Source organism: Nannochloropsis gaditana (assembly GCF_000240725.1).
Source record: "Nannochloropsis gaditana CCMP526 unplaced genomic scaffold scaffold258, whole genome shotgun sequence".
Lineage (NCBI taxonomy): Eukaryota > Eustigmatophyceae > Eustigmatales > Monodopsidaceae > Microchloropsis > Microchloropsis gaditana.
In genome coordinates this window covers 1-18,475 of record NW_005803695.1, presented here as the reverse complement: position 1 = coordinate 18,475, position 18,475 = coordinate 1, and the positions used below count along the sequence as shown (strand labels likewise).

Genomic DNA, 18,475 nt, shown 5'->3' with positions numbered 1-18,475 from the left:
GGTACGTGGTTTGTTTCGAGGCAATAGCCCGGGCTGGGGTGGCGTTTTACTCCGCAGACTGTGAACCGCACGGGGCCTCCCACGAGCCCGCGAGACCGTCTCGTCCGCTGTGACCCGCCGGCGTGTGCAAGGATTGACGGGCTCTCGAGACGCGGGTTGGCTGAATTACAAGTCGGAATAGCAGTCCGTATACGGTCAGGAAAGTTAGATTTTCCAAGTTCCGAGTTGTGTGAATAAATGCGGTATGACGGTGTGAGTGCTTCTCCTCATGCTTGAAGTGTTGAAGCTCCCTTGCGGCATTATTCCAAGAAATCTCGTAAGCATGTCGACGGACACGACGATCAAGCCTACCATTTTCACACTTTCAAAAAGCACACAGTTCAAAATTCATCAAGTGTGCGTGTCGGTCGTTGTGTACTTCTCCGCGTTTCTCCTGCTTCCTCTCATTGTTTTGAGTGGCCCGGCAGCGTTCCAGGCCGTCTCTTTGCTGTCCCATCATCAAGGAACATTTGTATTGCCAGGAAAGCACATGGCACATGTGGTACGTTTTTATGGACAAGGGTAGTGTCTTCTTATGGTCTTTTGTTCCTTTATTTCTTTCTACGTGGCGCAGAAATGCCTGATATAAACCCCGCCCTATCACAATACTGTCCCGACAAGGAGCTTTTGGATACGTATGAACAACATCTTTTTCTTTCTTTGCCATAAGAGTATTCCTTTTGCAGCTCATATATTTTCGAGTTCTCTTCTTGAATATCTTCTCCTTCGTGTTGGCGTTCTTGGTACAGCGTGCGCGACTGCCGAATCTTCACATGCCTTTTCTATTCATTTGCGCCCTAAGTCCCATTCGTCCAGCCATGGGTTTCGATACAAACCCTTGCGATACTCCATAACAATTACAGCTTGTTTTCTCGCTCACTATTTACTTTCTCATACTCGCCCTCAGATCACTGCCGTCGAAGGCACTCAAGCGGACCTCTGGAAGGTAAAGCGTGCTCTCCTTTCGGTCTCGGACAAGACGGGCTTGCTAGAGCTCGCCACGTTTCTGGTGGAGCAGGGCGTGGAGCTTTTGTCCACGGGGGGGACTGCCAAAGTGATACGAGAGGCGGGACTGCCGGTCAAGGACGTGTCGGAGTACACCGGCGCCCCCGAGATCTTGGACGGGCGCGTCAAGACACTCCACCCCAAGGTCCATGGCGGTCTGTTGGGGGTGCGAGGAAACCCCACGCATGAGTCACAAATGGCGGAGAACGGAATCTCGAACATCGACGTTGTGGTGCTGAACCTGTACGCCTTCGAGCACACTGTACAGAAGGGCGGGGACTTCGCCACATGCATCGAGAACATTGACATTGGCGGGCCGTCCATGCTGCGCTCCTCGGCCAAGAACCACAAGTACGTCGTTATTGCCACCTCGCCCTCTCAGTACGGTGAACTCATGGCCGAGATGAAGGCTCATGGCGGAAGCACATCCTTGGCCCTGCGAAAGCGCTTCGCCGCGCGCGCCTTTGCCACCTCGGCGGCCTACGACTCGGCTATCGCCGGATGGATCAATGGCCAGCTCGGTGAGGCCGCGCCTGTCGTGACGCGCGTCTACACGCCGCAATTCCCCCTCAAGTATGGCTGCAACCCCCATCAGGCGCCCGCGGGCATCCTCTCCATCCTCGGCACCCCCATGCCTTTCCAGGTCCTGAACGGCACGCCCGGCTACATCAACCTGCTAGACGCACTCAACGCTTACCAGCTCGTGCGGGAGCTTCGCGCGGCTCTGGGCTTGGCGGCAGCAGCCTCGTTCAAGCACGTGTCGCCCGCGGGGGCCGGGGTGGCCGTGCCACTGACCGCGGAGGAGGCCCAGGCCTACGAGGTCGGAGAACCGGGGGCCTTGACTCCCGTTGCCCTCGCCTACATTCGCGCGCGCGGTGCGGATCCCATGTGCTCTTTCGGGGACTTTGTGGCCGTGAGCGACGTGGTAGACGAGGCGACAGCGAAGGTCCTACAGAGGGAGGTGAGTGACGGAATCATTGCCCCGGGCTACGAGCCCGCGGCGTTGCAGATCCTGGCCTCCAAGAAGCAGGGGAAGTTCATTGTCCTGCAGGCCACAGCAGATTTCACGCCTCCCCCTGTGGAGTATCGGGAGGTCTACGGTGCAGCCTTCAAGCAGCGCCGCAACGACGCCTTCCTCTCCCCATCGGATCTGAGCAAAGTGGTGACAACCGCTCAGCTTCCTGAGGAGGCGGTGCGGGATCTGATCATTGCCTCCATCGCCATCAAGTACACTCAATCCAATTCGGTTGGCTACGCCTTGAATGGGCAGGTAATCGGCGTGGGGGCAGGTCAGCAAAGTCGAGTGGACTGTGTGAAACTAGCGGGGCGAAAGGTGGAAATCTGGTGGCTGCGACAGCACCCGAAGGTGCGCTCCCTGGCCTTTAAGCCCACTGTGAAGCGTCAGGACCGCGTCAATGCCCGCGTGCGCTACATCGAAGGCGACATCACCGCGGCGGAGCGTCCACTCTGGGAGGCAAACTTCGAGGACGTGCCGTCGCCCCTCACAGAAGATGAGAAGGCGGCTTTCATGGGAACGCTGAAAGGGGTGAGCTTGTCCTCGGACGCATTTTTCCCGTTTCGGGACTCCATCGACCACGCCTCCAAGTATGGGGTGACGTACGTTGTCCAGCCAGGAGGCTCAGTCCAAGATACGCAGGTTACTGAGTGCTGCAACAACTACGGTATGGCGATGGCCTTCACAAATGTTCGACTCTTCCATCACTAGATCGTGGGCGACGTTCTTAGACCGCCAGGTCCACTAACAAAAATATGGATTTACCAGGGTAAAGAAAGTAGCCGCAGCTCGCAACCTAGCTAGGCGAGCTTCGACGTTGCATGACAATGACTCACTCCACCTCCGACAGCCAATATTCTTTGCAAAATGGTCTACAAAGTTATTTAGCCCGAAATGACGTAGAGATTACCGATAAGATACGGTTGAAAGCGAAGTTTTTTTCAGGTTCAAATACAGGGTGTTTTGAAATACTTTCATTCAAAGAACAAAGCAATACTTTGCGGGCGTAGAGTTGGCACAGTGCGACCAGAGCATGATTTCTTCACATGTTGGCCAAAAGAGGGGCCCTCCAAGATGCTCGGGCGAGTATAAACGGTACATCACACACTCTTAATACAGTCGTCAAATCAACAACGCGCTCCTGGTTCCATACAAAAACGTAGCGACTGAAAGCACACCTCCGATGATACAACTACCGCTGCTTAGTTTTAACTGGAAGTGCGGTCCAAAGTTTTCCTGGTCTTAGTTTTTAAGCCCATGGGATCGATGAAGCCCATGGGATCGATGATCGAATGAGCTCATCCGTTTCCCACTAGGTTTTCCTGTTCTACCCAATACCTGGATGAGTAGTGGCGCTACCACAAAAGTTTTTTGTTTAATTTTTTGAACATTAAAATCACTGACCAAGAGCGTTAGTGGATGGAATATTATCTCCATGATTTCCGCCATAGGGGTACCAGATTGATCACAACTATTTTTTAAAAAATAATGCGCTTATTAAAGCACAAATAGCAGCGTTCTTAGGATATGACGAATAAAGTGGGGCTTGTGGCACCTCAGGGATAACAAGCAATGAATGTTGCGAAATTTTATAACCAAAATACATATATGTATATTTATAATATATATATTGGATATATATATTTCTTTAGTGTGCCGTCGGCCTTCTTAAAGGAATTCGAGAGAATAGTCTGCCAAACCCTTTCTGTTAGTCCAAGACAGCTCGCAGTCACTTTAAGCAGCCCTACCTGTCGCTTTCTGTGCTCGATCTCGCAATGAGTATTGGGAGCAGACCTGATAATTTACAGTATTTAATACACTTCTTTGAAGAATCCGCCATAAATAGCCCGGCAGCTATGAGATGTTGTCTTTTTCGCCTGGCTGATAACCTCCTCTCCCCTCGTTGCTCAGCGAGACACCCCCCGGTTGCTCCATTCCTTGCCATCGCCCTGCCCATGTCGACCACCATCCCTACCTCTTCAGTGCAAAGCATGGGGAGATGGGAGGGATCCAACGACCATTTTTTGTGCATCTTCTGGTTCGCGCGATGAACGTCATTTTGCCGGTAGCATGTTGTCGCATCCCGGTTTGGAGGCGCGTCTTGCCCTCGGATAATAACGCAGCTCAATGGATTTATCATTTAATCCGCACTCACTGCACACAGCTTAGAGTCAAACCCGATGCTTCGGAGAATTCGTCATCAGGAATATAGAGTTTCGACAGCTCTTTTGGGCTCCCTCAGGGGCTTCACAGCCGAGACTGTCCGAAAACGAAGGCCGCCGTCCACTACTGTTGGCAAGGCAGTCGCGTCCCTAAATTCTGCCCGGGCAAGCCAGCGAAGCTCGAGTCCGGTCACCTCCTCCCATTCACTGTTGCAATCCTCACCTTCTGCTCCTTCGTCGTCCAGGGTAATACACGCATACAAGCGCGTCCCGCACCTTTCTTCCCCCTTCTTCTTTACGTTGATGTCTTTGCTCTCGTCCATCTCGCCGACATACCTTAACTGTGAGCGCGTAAACTTTTACGACCGTATTGTAGCTAATAAAAAGAATTATGCATGGCGGGCACACAGGTCACAGAGGCGTTGCCAATAAGAGATGCTTTGGCAGCAGTGCTTCAGTATGCAAAGGAGGAAAAACGGAGAAATTTTACCGAGACTGTCGATCTTGCCATTCAGTTGGGAGTAGATCCTCGAAAGCCCAATCAAAGCGTGCGAGGCGTACAAACATTGCCCAATGGCACTGGTAAATCTGTTCGGGTGGCTGTGTTCGCCCGCGGAGACGTACGTACAGGAGGAGAATGGGAATGCTGCAAGGGAGGAGGAGGATGCCGAGAAGTTTCTTGGGTACCTCCATGGACGCATTCGCTCACGCTCATGCACACAACAGGACGCAGAAGCCGCCAAGGCCGCGGGCGCCGCTGTGGTGGGCGCGGAGGATTTAGTGAAGGCCATCCAAGACGGAGAGCTGGCGTTCGACCGGTGCGTGGCGACGCCCGAGGTGATGCCGCTGGTGAGTCGGGTGGCGCGGGTCCTGGGCCCGCGCGGCCTCATGCCCAACCCAAAGATGGGCACCGTCACCAAGGACGTGGGCGCGGCTGTCAAGTCGGCCATGGCGGGGCAGGCCCAGTTCAAGGCGGATCGATTCGGGATGGTGCACGTGGGGGTGGGCAAGGTCTCGTTCGAGCCAGAGGCCCTCTTGGAGAACATCCGGGTATTGATGGTGGCGCTAGGCAACGCAAAGCCGGAGGGGGCCAAGGGGAAGTATTTCAAGGGTGTCTTTCTCACCTCCACCATGGGCAAGGCGGTGCCGGTGGAGGTGGCGACAGTCGATCCTCGGTCCTCGCGGTTCATGCTCGAGGCGGCACTCACGACCTGAGGAGCCTGGACTCACGCACGCAAAGAAACAAGTCGCAAACGTGGCAACCGCCTTTTGTTTCTTTCACTTCGCTCTACCGTGGCGCAAGCCCCCCCTCTCGCCTGTACAAGACTTCACCTTAATCCTCGTAGTCACTCCCGTCGTCATCCTCGTCCCCCGCCTCCCCCACCTCCTGCGTGTAGGTGGTGGAGCTTCGCACGATTGCCCGACCCACCGCCCCGATCCAGTCGTCCTTCTCTTTCTCCGTGTCCGCGTACATCAAAAAGGTCGTCTCGGGCGTGGAGACCTCCAGAGCATTCCGCTTCTGAGCCTTAAGCTCCGCCGACTTGACTGTCATGCACGACGACAGGTCTATCATGCCGTGCGGGGAGCACATTTCATTCTAAGAATAGGGGGGGCGCCAAAGCGGGAAATGCAATGGATGGACACGGTCTGAGTCGATGAAGGCAGGATCGAACACGGGGCAAAGGAAGCATGCAGACCGTCATCATGCAGACATGGCGCATGCCTTATGCCACGCGCCCCTCGGGATGTAGCGCTGTAGCGCCTTCTAATGACGGGGGCAACATTGCGATGGCCCCTTTCCAGAGTCGAAACTCAACATTTCCGCCACGGGGCCCCGTGAGCACCCGGACGCCCAATACTCTCACTCCCCTACCTTGGCAAAAAATAGCTTGCTGCCTTTCAAAATGAAGTAACGTCTTCTCCATTCCTTTAGCCAGCTGCTTTGCTTGGTCAACCATCCTGTTTGCAGTGTGAAGGGCGAAATTGTAGCGTACTCATAAGAGATCAACAGGGGGTCAGGCCCCTCGGCCGGCGTGTCTACGTACCTTCGAAATCCGCATTATTCGTGTCGTATCGGATGTTGGTCTCGGGATCCATGTAGGTGCCCCTCATGATAGAGAAATCAGGTATGCGTTCTTCAGGGCGGCCTTTTCACACGTCTTTCGGTCGTGCTTTTCGTAAGCAACAGTGGAAGAGCAGGCGATTCACTGCAACGTTCCTAGCAGCTTGAGCACGACTCAAAGGCCGAGATCCAATGGTGAAAACGACCTGGAAGAAGCACTGATGCCTGTAAAATCACATGGAAAGGTATTGTAGAAGCATGATGAGAGCTTCACGCGTGTGGGTGCACCATGAATGCAATCAAGGGGCGGGTCGAGGTGGAGACGCGGAGCAAGCAGCGAGCCCTTTCCCCCCCGGTCGCCGGTGATATTTATCTCACGCTAGTTCACAGCATGAGACCGCTGCTGCCGGGGTTGCCATGATCACGGGGACTAAGGTTTTGTGTGCGCCTGAGTTCAAGCACTGCTGTCGCATTACCCTGCAGATACAGTCCACACCCTTATGGATGACATTTCTATCATAATGTTCCCCTCCAGGCGTCTTTCGGGCAAATCTCGTCTCACCCGTACTCACGCACGGGTCTTGCGCCGATGCATCTGGGAGGAACGAAAGCATCAGCTTAGTGGAGCATAGGAATCAGCAGCAGCATGCTGACGCCAGAGCGTGAAGACACACCGTCTCCTCCCCTCGCCCAGAGGGTTCGAGCAAGGACACGAAGGTAGACCGCCTTCTTGACACTCGATTTTTTACATTGCATGTCCCGTCTTTGCCCCTCCGAAACCATCACAGTTCTCAACATGTCAAATAAAAGAGCTCTGCCTTTATTTTTCAGCGTGTTGGCTTACAACTTGTGTGTTAGAGATTCGAGGCAGGGCATCTTGACGTCAAGTAAAGATAACTCCCGATCCCTCCTGTGCGTTACATAGCACGTTGCTTCCGCATACCATTCACACGCACGCTCTCCCAACGAACGACAGTTGGCTTGCTAGACAAGCGCCGGGCGGGGGGGGCATCATGGACGAGGAGCAAGCGCGGAGACACCGGTCAAGAGTGTTTCAGATGGGCTTGTTCATGTGCTTTCTGCTTTTATTCGCCGATCATCGCAATGGCAATGCAGGCTCTCCTGCATACGTGGGGGACGCAGACAGCAACGGAGAGGCAGAGGATTACCGACAGCGAAGGGGTAGGCAGTGGGTGAGTTTCGGAAACGGGGGGGGGCGGGGGGGCGAGGGAGGAGGCCACGTGGGAGGGCGTGGTCCTTCCAGCCAGGGCGACGCAGCGATTGAAAGAGTTCGTCCGGCTTCAAGGAAAAGGATGTTTCTACGCTGCAAACACCACCGGCTACTACCGCGGGGCCTGGACAAAGCAGGTGGAACCGCCTGTGGCTTTAGAGGCCAATCCCGGGCGCCGCCTCCGCCTCATGCAGGCCGGGGGGAGTGACGGGCTGCCGGGGGTGGCGGGCAGGTTCGGCGGCTCTGCGGAGGAGACTCGCCGCAGGCCAGCCACCAAGACGGGGGCTCAGGTGCCAGGGGGCATGCGGCTGCACCATACAGAGGGGCGCGTGGACGTGCAGCTTTTCATGAATCCCGTGGCAGGCCTGACCGACCTGAGTCTGGTGCATGGCTACTTCAAGCTCCTGGACGGGCCCTTCTCCTCCGAGCGCGACGTGTTCGCAGTCCTCAAGGGCGTGTACCTGCGCCGTGATGGCCGTCTCCTGCTCCGAACCGTCTCGCAGAAGCAGGCAGGCACCCTGGGCTTCGCCTACACCCTCCCGGCCTCCTCGGCCAAGACCTTCCGGGCCCAAGGCAGCGATAGCGACAAACCTGCAGGGCGCGCGACCCGGACCCTAGGAGAGCCGAGCCAGCGTCTAGGGGGCGGAGAGGGGGTAGAGGGCAATCCCGGCGACGCGAGTGATCAGGCCTCTCCCTCGCACATGGCGGCAAACGCCGATACCGGCCTTGAGAGACGGATAGCAGGTGTCTGGGGAGATGTAGCAAGCTACCCGGATGTGGAGATGCGCCTGGATGCCGTCTTGAGGGAGGTTGCAGCGAGCGCAGGTACTGACCTGGAGGATCGGGCGGCAGGGCGAGAGGCAGAGGAAGCGGACGTGTTTTTCGGAATGCAGTTACAGGCCGACAAGAAGCTGGATATGGATGGAGCTGATGAGAGTGAAGGGGCGGAAGTGGTGGGGCTGACGGTGCTGAAAGGTGGGGCGCTGTTGGCGGGGATGGAGGAGAAGGCGGCTCCGGACGGCGGCTTGCTGGAGACAGTCCTGATCCCAGACAGGACCAAAGAGAGATACTTCCGGCACCAGACGAGCAACGGGCGGCGTTGCGTGTTCACCCTGGACGCGCGCTCCTCCCCGCGCCTGAACGCCAGCCAGGTCATGGGCCAGACGGGGGCCCAGGGCGACGCCTCCTCCTCCTCCTCCACTGCCGCGGCGGAGAGCCAGGCGCGGCTTGAGTTGGCGGATGGCTTCGAAGGGACGCTGACCAGTCCCGAGTGCGACGTGGCTCTGAGTGTGTCCTCACAGGCGATCCGCCTCGACTGGACTCAGGCCTATCGCAAGGCCGTCAACTACTCCATCATCGTCACCCTTGTCTGCGTCCTGCAAATCGCTCTCCTCTTCCGCCAGCTCTATTTCTCGCGCACGCAAGCAGCGGCCTCTCGGGTCTCCCTCTTGTGTATCGGCCAGCAAGCCATCCTAGACGCCCTCCTCTGCATCGCCCACCTCCTTCTGTGCGCTGTGCTTCAGCCCCTCTTCGCCGCCTTCGCCTCCATCGCCTTCTTCAAGCTTGTCATCTTCTCCATCTTCGAGATCCGCTACATGTTCATCATCCACCAGTCACGCGATTCTCAGTCCGCCGCTGCCACCTCCTTCAACGGCCTTCGCCGGCAGCTAGCCGCCCTCCACGCCCGTTTCTACGCGGTCCTTTTCCTCCTCCTCTTCCTCGTTTACTTCTTGGCGCAGTACTTGGAGGTCCTCGTCTTCGTCCTTTACTCCTTCTGGGTTCCGCAGATCGTCATGAACGCCAGCAAAGGCCTCCGGCGTCCTCTCAATCGGACCTACGTGCTTGGCATGAGTCTGGCGCGCCTCGCCATCCCCCTCTACGTGTACGGCTGTCCGGAGAACTTTATTCACCTCATTTTTTCGGGCTACAGGCCCGATTACCGGCTCTGCTTCGCCCTGGTCGTCTGGGTGGGGGCGCAAGTCGCTGTCCTCCTCTCGCAAGATTACCTTGGCCCGCAGTATATGATCCCAGCGCGCTTCCTACCGCCCAAGTACAACTACTATCGCCCAGTGCCCCAGGGAAGGGGGGGGAGAGCGCAAGGTCCTCAACCCACAGTGCGAGCAGGAGGGTTGGTGCACACGCAAAGCAGTGGGAGCAGTGGTGGCTGCGAGGAGATTGAGTTGATGGACCTGGAAGAGGGACCGGGACACGGGGGAGAAGCGGATGGGGAGGAGGGCGGGGCCCTGGAGTGCGCCATTTGCTTCAACGACGTGGACGTGACGCGCTTGGGGAGCTACATGGTAGCGCCGTGCAATCACGTCTTCGACAGGGAGTGTCTGGAGCGCTGGATGGACATCAAGTTGGAGTGTCCTGTCTGCCGGTGCTCCCTTCCTCATCGGTGAAATGGCGCGGGGAGGGGGTCGGCTGTACATAGTCAATCAAAGATGGGCCGGAAAAGGGGGGGGGCTGGCCTCTGTGTCGATGCGAAGACTTGCGAGAGAGCAAATAGTGTTCTTGGCAAAGAAATGAACGGATACTTGTGCTTGCAGGGCCATGCATTCAGGACCAAAAGGTTGCTTTTCGTCAGCTTGCCTACAGTGCACGGTCCGCCAGTGCCAATCGTCGCTATTTACTCTATGCTTTGACTTTCTTATGAATGTGCATCTCTGGCCCACCCTCTGTTCTTTCATCATGTACGCTTCGCTTTCCGTGCCCCTCCTCCTCCTCTTCCTCCTCCTCCTCTGCTTCATCGTCCTCCTCTTCCTCGTCCTCCTCCCCTCCGCCCTCAGCCCACACCCCTGCAACTGCGGCGGCTGCCTTGGCTTGTTTCCTTTCCCGCCGCACCTGGATGCCCGCGAGGTATTGCCCATACTTATTTCCAAAGATATTTCTCTCTCCCTGGTCCCCTGAGGAGCACCCTCGGCAGCCGCAGTTCGCGTCCTCCACCACGGTGCCCTCGTTCAAGACCTGCTTCGGTACGCGACAAATACTCGTCGTCCCAAACTTAAAATTTTTAGTATTGATCGCATAAGTGCAGCAGAGCTTTTCGTAGCCTGGTTTTTTCCATTTTGCTGCTAAAGCTGCATCGACGAGTTTCTACGGCAAACAGGGAGGAGTGGAAGGAAATTTGAGGGGAAACCGAGGGAAAAAGAGTGAGACACTCCGCGAGCTGGAGAAGGCAGTGCAAGAGGAACAATTCGCAAACCAACCAAAGAAGAACAAGTTTGACAAAACTTCCTTGCATAATACACGTCTATGGCATGAAAAATAAAATTCCTACGTACCATCTGCACGCAATACTCATACACCTCACGGCTGATCTTCTCATAGCGATAAAACATGTCGAAAATATATCGACTCCGCTGCCAATTAATTTGATGAACAGGCCACAAAGACTCATTTTTACGCTTCCCTTCGTGGCCCTCATTGACCTCTGATTGTGGTCGATAACGATCGAAAAGCATCAGAAAGATTATGACATGTGCATGCCGTCGATTGCAAAGAAGGTTTATGTACGTACTTTCTCGTAGCTCGGCCTCCAAGGCTGCCAATGTAGGCTCTAAGTAGTCAAACCCAGGCGGCGGGCGGGCCTTTCTTCCCCATCGCGACATATTGTTTCTTGTAGGGAGGGCAGAACCTCACGAAGAAATCCTGGGGGCTGCTTCTGGAGATGGAGCTAAAGTGTAATAACCGCGAATGGATATAAAACCTGCTCATTAGATGTGAACATACGTGGGCATCCTAGTAAAATATAGTTACTGCGGTTGAACAAAAAGACATGGTGGTGATGCGTGGCAAGGGTCAAGCCATAATAAAGCGTAAAACGCGATGTCAAGCACGGAGCTTCTTATTCGCTCCTTTCCGGCGCTGCGGGGTCGTATCTTGCGGGCATAGAGGCGCGTACCACGTATCTGACGTGGAGTAGTAAAGACATCTTCTGACAGCCACTCGCATTTACGATAGACTTCACAGGCATAGACTACGTTGCGTCGTTCTTGACTCCTCATTTGGCTGAGCATCCGCGGGGCTCCGCTCACCATCGACCTCCTCACCCCCCTCCCATCCACCCACAACAGACGATGTCGCTGGAATGCTACTGGAAGCTGGTGTCGACCGACTCAGACAAGCGCATCCAAGCGGGCTATGAGCTTGTCGAGTCTTTGTCCAAGAGTTTTCGTCCCAAGGAAGGAAATAGGCGTCCATCTCCTTTGCCTTCAGAAGTTGAGTACGCCATAAAGCGCTTGGTCCGGGGCTTGTCATCTTCCACTGAAGCAGCGCGTCAAGGGTTCGCCTCTTGCTTGGCAGAGGTGCTTGCTGTTAGACCGGATGTTCCACTGTCCTTGGTCCATGAACACATGCTGACCTCCACCGACGTGACGGGGTCCGTGCGCGGGCAAGACGAGCGGGATATGCTCCTCGGCCGACTCTTTACGTGCCTGGCGGTGGTGCGGTCAGGGCGACTGAATGTCAACATCAAAGAGTGGGATCCGATAGGCATGAAATTATTAGAGACTGCCATAGGGATTTTTAGGAAGCGCAAGGTCTTACGGTCGTTGGCCGCAGAGGCTATAGTTGCCATGCTGGAGTGCTTGCCGCCTCAGCGTTTTCTCGATTCTCTGGATTTGTTGACCGAATTGGGGGAGTCTCTCGGCGCAAAGGACACTACCAAGCACAGCGATGAAGGAGTGCGAGAAGAAGTAGACGTTGACGCCCTTAATCCTGACCAGCTCGGGCTGGCGCTCGTCCTGCAAGACTATCTCCGCCAACACGGTATCCGCAAGGAGAAAGGGCTGGAAGGGAGGCTCCCGCGCTGGCTGTTGAGTTCCAAGCGTATCCTCAAATGTAAACGAATACACAAGCTTATTGAGCCGCTGAAAGCCTCGTCAAGCGCCTTCCCTCAGGTGCACCCGCTCTGGGACCGCCTCCTAGACCGGCTGCTGCCAAGCCCAGGCGGTAGCGACGGGGCCGGCGGGAGCTGCGAAGATGAGGAGGGAGACGACCATGGTGCTAGCTTTCAAGCCCTGTGGACGCTGATGGTCGACGAGGTGCTGGCCTGCGGGACACACGAGCGAAAGGCCCTGGCCTTGATGCTCCTGCAGCGCGTGGCCGGACGGGCGTCGGCAACGCAGCTTCCCATCTGTCTGTCCCCCAACGTGCTGAAAATCTTGCTCATGTCTTTGTCCACGGCAGGGACTGCGGACGAGATTCTACGACCTTTGGCAAAACAGACCTTGGACGCGCTGGTGGCGACTGGTGAGGCGGCGCCGGAGAAACGCCTCCTCATCGCCTGTGCCCTCCTGACCCGCTGCGACGTGAACTTCGACCAGAAGACCGGTACAAGCGTTCTACAGGATTTAGTGGGAGCCTTGAGTACGTCGGAACTCTTGTTATTCGTAAGGCATGTGGTAAAGGCCTACCACGACGCGGAGGCACCGTCGATAGCGGCTTTGTCTCCTGCAAAGAGGGAGGATTGCAAGAGTAAGGAGGGGGTGGATGGGAGCGGGGAAATGGATGAAAGTGATGCGGCATCCACAATACTGTCTCAAAAGCTCTGGGCTGTGGACGCGCTTTACGCGCTGAGCAGGATGCCGGCTGTCGCAAAGCCTGGAGGAGAAGGAGTGGTGGTGAAAGTACTGCGGCTGCTCTTTTCGTTGGCGTACTTCGACATCGAGGGGGTGAGCAGGGGAGACAAGAAAACGGGTGCATCTGAGCGTGTCAAGAAAGGGGGCCGGAGGGCCGGCAAGTCGGATAAAGGAGAGACTAAGGTAGCCTCCTGGGAGTTGGTCAGGGGCTTTGTGCCTGAGGAAGTCCGGAGGGCGGCGGCTGCACGGGCCCACGGCCTCCTGGCCGAGCTGGGAAAGGGGGACATGCTTCCATCTCAAGTTGCAGGTGCCGGCACGGGAGCCCTGGCATGGCTTTGGGAGACCCACAAGATATGGCGAGACCTGGAGGCAGAAGGGGTGGAGCTTGTCATCCCCCTGGAGGCGGGGCCGAGGGAGGCGCGTGACGAAATGTTGGGACTGACAGAGGAGATCCTCGCAAGAATAAAAAAGGAGACGGGGAGCAGAACAGCGAGTAAAACGGATGAAGCCTTTGCTATTTTGATCATGCAGGTTGGCCTCTACCAGCTGAACACAGAACCGGGAGGTGGGCAGGAGGACTTCTTGGGGGATCTGTGTCGATGCTACAAAGATCTTGCGGGCACGACCAAGGACTCTCGTTCCCAGAGACGGGACGTGAAGGGTGGTGTCGACGCCATGGCTGTGCTTGCAGACCTGTGCGTGGGAGTGCTGTCTACCTCACTGGCAGGCGTGCCGGTGCGTAATCTCCGCGACAATGTCCGAAAGGCATGGGGGGTGGTGTGCGCGTCCTCTCCCATTACTCGCCCGGCACTCGAGGTGCTTTTGGGAGTTGTATGCAGCACGTCGGGTTTCGAGGATGATGAGATAAACGGGGTGACAGGAGATAATGGGAGTGATTCGGAGTCGAGCGACGGAAGCGACGACGATAGTGGCGAAAATGACGCCGCCTTGGCCGCCTTAGACAAAGTTCTCAGTTCCACGGGCATGGCTACAAGCGGCGACGCAACGGATGAGGGTGGCCCGGACGACTCGGAAAGCGAGGAAGAAGAGCAAGAAGTTGTCGTGGATGGCAGCGATCCCGAGGCTTTCCGGCGTTTGCTGGGCGGAGACGACGAAAACCAGGGTCACCTCGACCACATGCTGGCCTTGCGCCAGGCTAGCCATCAGGGCGGAAAGGAATCTCGCACTGAAGCCGAACGACAAGCGCTGCAGCATCGGCTACGGACATTGGACCTTCTCGAAGTAGTTGCCTCCAAACAACCGCATGCTGGCCTCTTGCTCCTCAGCGTCGAGCCCTGCTTGACAGCCCTCAGAAAGCTTCAGGCTCAAGCGGGGCCTGGGAGGCCAGCGGAGCTGCTCAATCTCTCACACCGCCTGTCTGACTTCTTGAACAAACGCTTAGCCAAGACACGGCCCAGGCTCTTCCCAGTGGCGAAGGGAGGAGGCGGGATGGCAGACGAGGAGGTGGAGGCACTCACTCGAGTCTTGGTGGGCGAGCTAAGGAGGGCCCCTACCAAGGACCGTGCGAACACAGTTCTGACCTGCTTGAATGTCTGCACGCGGGCGACGCTATTCGCGAGCACTAGCATGAATGCTCCTCCTCCTGCGTGGCTGGTGGATCTTTATCGAGGTGCTTTACGAGAGTACATGACCACGCGGACTAGCTTGACCGCCACCCCTTTTGAACAATTGGTCGCTCGCTTCCCCTCTCCAGCATGTCTAACTTTGCTGCAACCACTAAAGACCTATGTTGTGGAGGTATCGAAAGCATTCCGACAAGCAGAGGCGCTTCGGTTGGTGGCTCTGCTGTTGGCGCAACGTCGCGTCTTTGGGGCGGACGCGAAGCAAGTTATGCAGCGCGAAATTTCTGGTCTTTTGGATGCACTCAGGCGAGTAGCGACAGAGCAGAGCGGCGACGTGAATAGCAAGCACCTCAAACCCTTGGTCGAATGCTGCCAAACAGTGGCCACTGTCATTCAGGAAGACAATGGTCTTTCGCGAAGTTTGCCGCCCACTCAGTCAAAGGAAAAGAAGAATAAGGGAGCTAAGAAAGAAGCAGCGAAGGAGGTAGCCATGGCGGAGGCCGCTTCAGAGCTGGGTCGCTCCTTGATCGAGTTGCAAAAGAAGACTTCCAGTGTCGGGCTGAGGATGTCGTGTCTAAACGTCGCTCGCCAGTTGGGCGTGTCAAGTGCAGACGTGGGAGAGCCTGTCAAGCAAGCTCAAGTTAGGGGCGGGAAGAATCACCAGAAAGATAAAGGGAAAAAACGTCCGCGCGACAACGAATTTCGCGAAATAGCTGAAGCGAAGGCAGGTAGAGGCGGTGGCAAGGACGCAAATCACAGTGTGGGCAAGGACAGTCAAGGAGACGCGGCACAGCAAAAAAAGCCAAATCATCACCCAAAGCGCGAGAAATTGAAACAATAGCCACTCTCATAAAAATTGGCTGCTTTCATAGCCTGGATTAACACTTAGTGACAGCAAAGAAAGTCATGTTAGCGAGAATGCACGAGACGTCCTGCTTATTGACGAAACAGTCATTTCTTTTGCTCTTTTGCTCTTGGCAGTGTTCATTTAACGCAATATTTAGGCAGATGATGCAGACGCAGGCGCATCTGAGGTCCGCGGAGGAGTGAGGATTGGTTCGTGTGAGGCAGAACCGCCATTTAAGTCTGTCGGAGGCAAGCACAGGGTGAGGGAGGTTGGCGATGGCGAATTTGAAGTAGTAGCAGGTGACGACAAAAATGAGGCCGGCGAAAATTTCTCTCGGATTGTTCCCTCTAGCTCCGCAAGAGCCTGTGCATTCACCCCCCGGAGCATAGATAGAGATGTGACGAGATGTGATACTTCATCCACCAGCCGTTCCCTCCCGGCATTAGTAGTGGGGCGCGCGTGATCCAGATACTCTTTCAGCCGATGACCCAGCAGGTCAAAGACACGATTAAAGATGTCCTGGACCTGCGTGGGAGGCAAAATTTGATAAAGCACCCTATGCATGGTTGTAGTCCCTTTTATAACCTCTTCTACGAATCGGCAGGCGGCACTACCCAGGGCATCCCAGTCCGTCTCCCGCAAGCCTGTGTTGGCCGCACTGTGCGCTATCAGCTCTCCCATGATAGCTACAAACTTCGTAAGCACTCGTTCCTGATGCTCGGCGTACTCCTGACGGAGGCGATCGAGTTCAATCAGAAAGGCTTGCTGCTTGGTCTGCAAGTGGGCGGCAAGGGCGGCACGGACATGTGGGAGGAGCACAAGTATCAGTCCCAAACATTGGGAGGCCAGTGCCAAGTGCTTTGCTGTTATGCTTCGTAGACGAGCCGTCGCCTGAATAGCGCCCGCACCAAGCACCAATTGCGCCGTACGCGTATTGAAAAGCCGAAGCAAGTTGACAACGCACTGCATCACATCCATGGCGAGCATGGGGAAATTTGCGGCAACATTTAGGTAGCTGTTCAGAAGAGAGATTAGAAGCACTGCGCTGTACACTACTTTGTAACGTTCTTCTCCAATAATAACCACGGTTGCCACAAATCTGTGCCGATTTTCGGAGTGCCCATCATTGCTGATAGAGCTACTGATAGACAACTCCCCTGACTCCCTGGAATGAGAAAGGTCTTGCACATCGGAGATCGAGTCCTCTTTCGGAAACGACAGTAGACGGTCTTCTTGCAAAGACTGAACAGACGAGGATGCACGCGCGGCCAATACGGCCCTCCCGGCCATAAGATGATCAATTTCGGCTTGCCGCTCCGCGCCTACATCTGTCTGCACCCACCTCTCTGCGTCAAGGGCCGCCAAAAGTCGGCCCACACCCCCTTTGTGCACATGCTCAACGAATTGCTTGGCCTGCGTAAGCAGTGTGCTCTTCAAGCCGAAGCCAGCTGTACCAGAAATTTGCTCCACAGCCCCTAAGAAAGACATGGTGCTGTCCCATAAAACCTTTATTTCTGCCAGGTCCATGCTAACGTTGGCCTCCCTCCGAGCCACCAACAGGGAAACGATGTGACGATAACAGAGATCACACAGGGTCTTCAAAATTTCGTCGTTAAGCTTTTTGCATGCTTGCAACTCCAAAACTTTTATTTGATCCTCGTCCTTGAAAGGGGCTTGGGTTTGCTGTTTACCTCCTATCCCCAGACTGCCCACAGTACTGGTACCGCTCTTACTTGCACCGCCCCCTGTCTCCAATCGCCGCTTTTCTAAAAATGTTTTAAACTTGTTTGAAGGGCTGGGCGTTGGAGACGGAGGAACTGATCCCGCGTCTGTCCTGGATGAGTTGGACACCGCAGGACTCGAAGAGGGAGGGAGCGAGGGCTCCCGGTTGACATGTCCGAAGGACCCCTCTCCGCCTGTTTCTCCGGGAGACCCTGTGGACAATTCGCCTTGAGATTGATGCGTGGAGTGGAGAGAGGAGGAAGGGACTGGTCGGCGGTCCAAAATCCGACTCAGCTCCTCGCTGATCTGCTCCTCTAAGAAAGTATGAATCAGGCCCACGCCCGTCATGGGGAGGAGCATTTGCTCGAAACAAAGCTTAAGACACCCCAGGAAGGACTCTGCTTTCATGGCTCTGACGCCTTTGCCCAACAAGCCAGCGTTCTCCTCTGTTGACGTCGCCGCAGCTGCTGCGGTCGGCAAGCCGCTGGTCCCGTTGACCGGCAGGGGGGGGCTGGCAGCCTCGGCAGGCGTGTTCACAGCCCCGTCTGCTCCAACCTTATCTTCCCCTCGCTGATATTCCGCAACACCCAGGTATTCCGTGAGCACGGTCTTCACCACCTCCTTCAAGGAGGCCGTCAACCGTCCCCGGTACCGCTCAAGCGCCTTGGACAGCCGACAGAGGCGCACCAGCCCCCGCACCCGGGGCACGAGCTGCGCTTTCAACGCCTCGTCCAACTCCGGTTGCTGAAGGGGCAAGCGCACACAAGAATGTTCGCTCTGCAACAAAGAGGGCGAGGGCAGGGAGGAGCGCGTGTCCGGTACACAAGCGTCCGGGTCCGCTGTTCGAAAGAGGGAGGTCAGGAGGATCGAGACGGAAGCCCCTGCTTAAACGTACAGACATGGCCTCCGCCTCACAAGACAGTCATGAGTTAGCCCCGCCATGCTTTCCGAGCAAGGCCATCCAGTCCCGAGAACGTACCTTGAAAAGAAAGCGCGAGGCCGATGAAGGAGGAGGCAAGCAGGTCCGACACCAGCTCCATGTACTCGCCCAGCTGCCGGGCTAGCCTGCGCGTGCACCTCACCGTCGCCAGCCCCCCTTCCCGTACCAGACCCTGGCCATCCTCCAAGACATCCAGAGCCCCAAGAAAACTCGCCGGCACCGAGCAAGGACTGGACGAGCGTGGTGGACCGCTGCACATCTTGGAGGAGGCGGAGCCTTCTCCAGGG

The 18,475-nt window shown here is 56.1% G+C and overlaps 7 protein-coding genes across 7 annotated transcripts; 4 read left to right on the top strand and 3 right to left on the bottom strand.

Moving 5' to 3' along the window:
* Window positions 1–367: 367 nt before the first annotated feature.
* On the top strand, window positions 368–3,064 carry PURH (phosphoribosylaminoimidazolecarboxamide formyltransferase / IMP cyclohydrolase; the record flags this gene model as incomplete). Its single annotated transcript, XM_005855207.1, has 2 exons — window positions 368–541; window positions 947–3,064. Coding segments are annotated over 2 exons (1,998 nt in total), but the record flags the coding sequence as incomplete, so codon positions are not given.
* A 1,155-nt stretch (window positions 3,065–4,219) lies between these two features.
* On the top strand, window positions 4,220–5,483 carry RP-L1 (large subunit ribosomal protein L1). Its single transcript, XM_005855209.1, has 3 exons — window positions 4,220–4,467; window positions 4,632–4,841; window positions 4,948–5,483. The coding sequence occupies exons 1-3, from the start codon at window positions 4,240–4,242 to the stop codon at window positions 5,434–5,436; spliced, it is 927 nt and encodes a 308-aa protein (XP_005855271.1). The 5' UTR covers window positions 4,220–4,239; the 3' UTR covers window positions 5,437–5,483.
* A 71-nt stretch (window positions 5,484–5,554) lies between these two features.
* On the bottom strand, window positions 5,555–6,512 carry NGA_0075000 (1-like protein; the record flags this gene model as incomplete). Its single annotated transcript, XM_005855205.1, has 2 exons — window positions 6,267–6,512; window positions 5,555–5,766 (listed from the first exon to the last, which is right to left on the bottom strand). The coding sequence occupies exons 1-2, from the start codon at window positions 6,331–6,333 to the stop codon at window positions 5,555–5,557; spliced, it is 279 nt and encodes a 92-aa protein (XP_005855267.1). The 5' UTR covers window positions 6,334–6,512.
* Window positions 6,513–7,387: 875 nt separating this feature from the next.
* NGA_0075710 (uncharacterized protein) lies at window positions 7,388–9,916 on the top strand (the record flags this gene model as incomplete). Its single annotated transcript, XM_005855211.1, has 2 exons — window positions 7,388–7,476; window positions 7,552–9,916. 2 exons carry the CDS (start codon window positions 7,388–7,390, stop codon window positions 9,914–9,916), a joined length of 2,454 nt encoding a protein of 817 aa, XP_005855273.1.
* Window positions 9,917–10,588: 672 nt separating this feature from the next.
* Window positions 10,589–11,192, bottom strand: BUD31 (bud site selection protein 31; the record flags this gene model as incomplete). The annotated part of the gene is made up of 3 exons (XM_005855199.1): window positions 11,035–11,192; window positions 10,799–10,947; window positions 10,589–10,594 (listed from the first exon to the last, which is right to left on the bottom strand). The coding sequence occupies exons 1-3, from the start codon at window positions 11,123–11,125 to the stop codon at window positions 10,589–10,591; spliced, it is 246 nt and encodes an 81-aa protein (XP_005855261.1). The 5' UTR covers window positions 11,126–11,192.
* A 677-nt stretch (window positions 11,193–11,869) lies between these two features.
* On the top strand, window positions 11,870–15,520 carry NGA_0058102 (dna polymerase v family; the record flags this gene model as incomplete). Its single annotated transcript, XM_005855200.1, has 1 exon — window positions 11,870–15,520. The coding sequence occupies one exon, from the start codon at window positions 11,870–11,872 to the stop codon at window positions 15,518–15,520; it is 3,651 nt and encodes a 1,216-aa protein (XP_005855262.1).
* A 159-nt stretch (window positions 15,521–15,679) lies between these two features.
* Window positions 15,680–18,447, bottom strand: NGA_0075100 (retrograde transporter; the record flags this gene model as incomplete). The annotated part of the gene is made up of 4 exons (XM_005855206.1): window positions 15,680–16,541; window positions 16,869–18,087; window positions 18,144–18,158; window positions 18,228–18,447. The coding sequence occupies 4 exons, from the start codon at window positions 18,445–18,447 to the stop codon at window positions 15,680–15,682; spliced, it is 2,316 nt and encodes a 771-aa protein (XP_005855268.1).
* Between the last annotated feature and the right edge of the window lie 28 nt (window positions 18,448–18,475).

Excerpts from the sequence above, each read along its gene's own strand:
- RP-L1 (XM_005855209.1), top strand. The coding sequence starts at position 4,240 with ATGCTTCGGAGAATTCGTCATCAGGAATATAGAGTTTCGACAGCTCTT. Across the intron at positions 4,468-4,631 it reads CTGCTCCTTCGTCGTCCAGG|GTCACAGAGGCGTTGCCAAT; the intron begins GTAATACACGCA and ends GCGGGCACACAG. Across the intron at positions 4,842-4,947 it reads CTGTGTTCGCCCGCGGAGAC|GACGCAGAAGCCGCCAAGGC; the intron begins GTACGTACAGGA and ends TGCACACAACAG.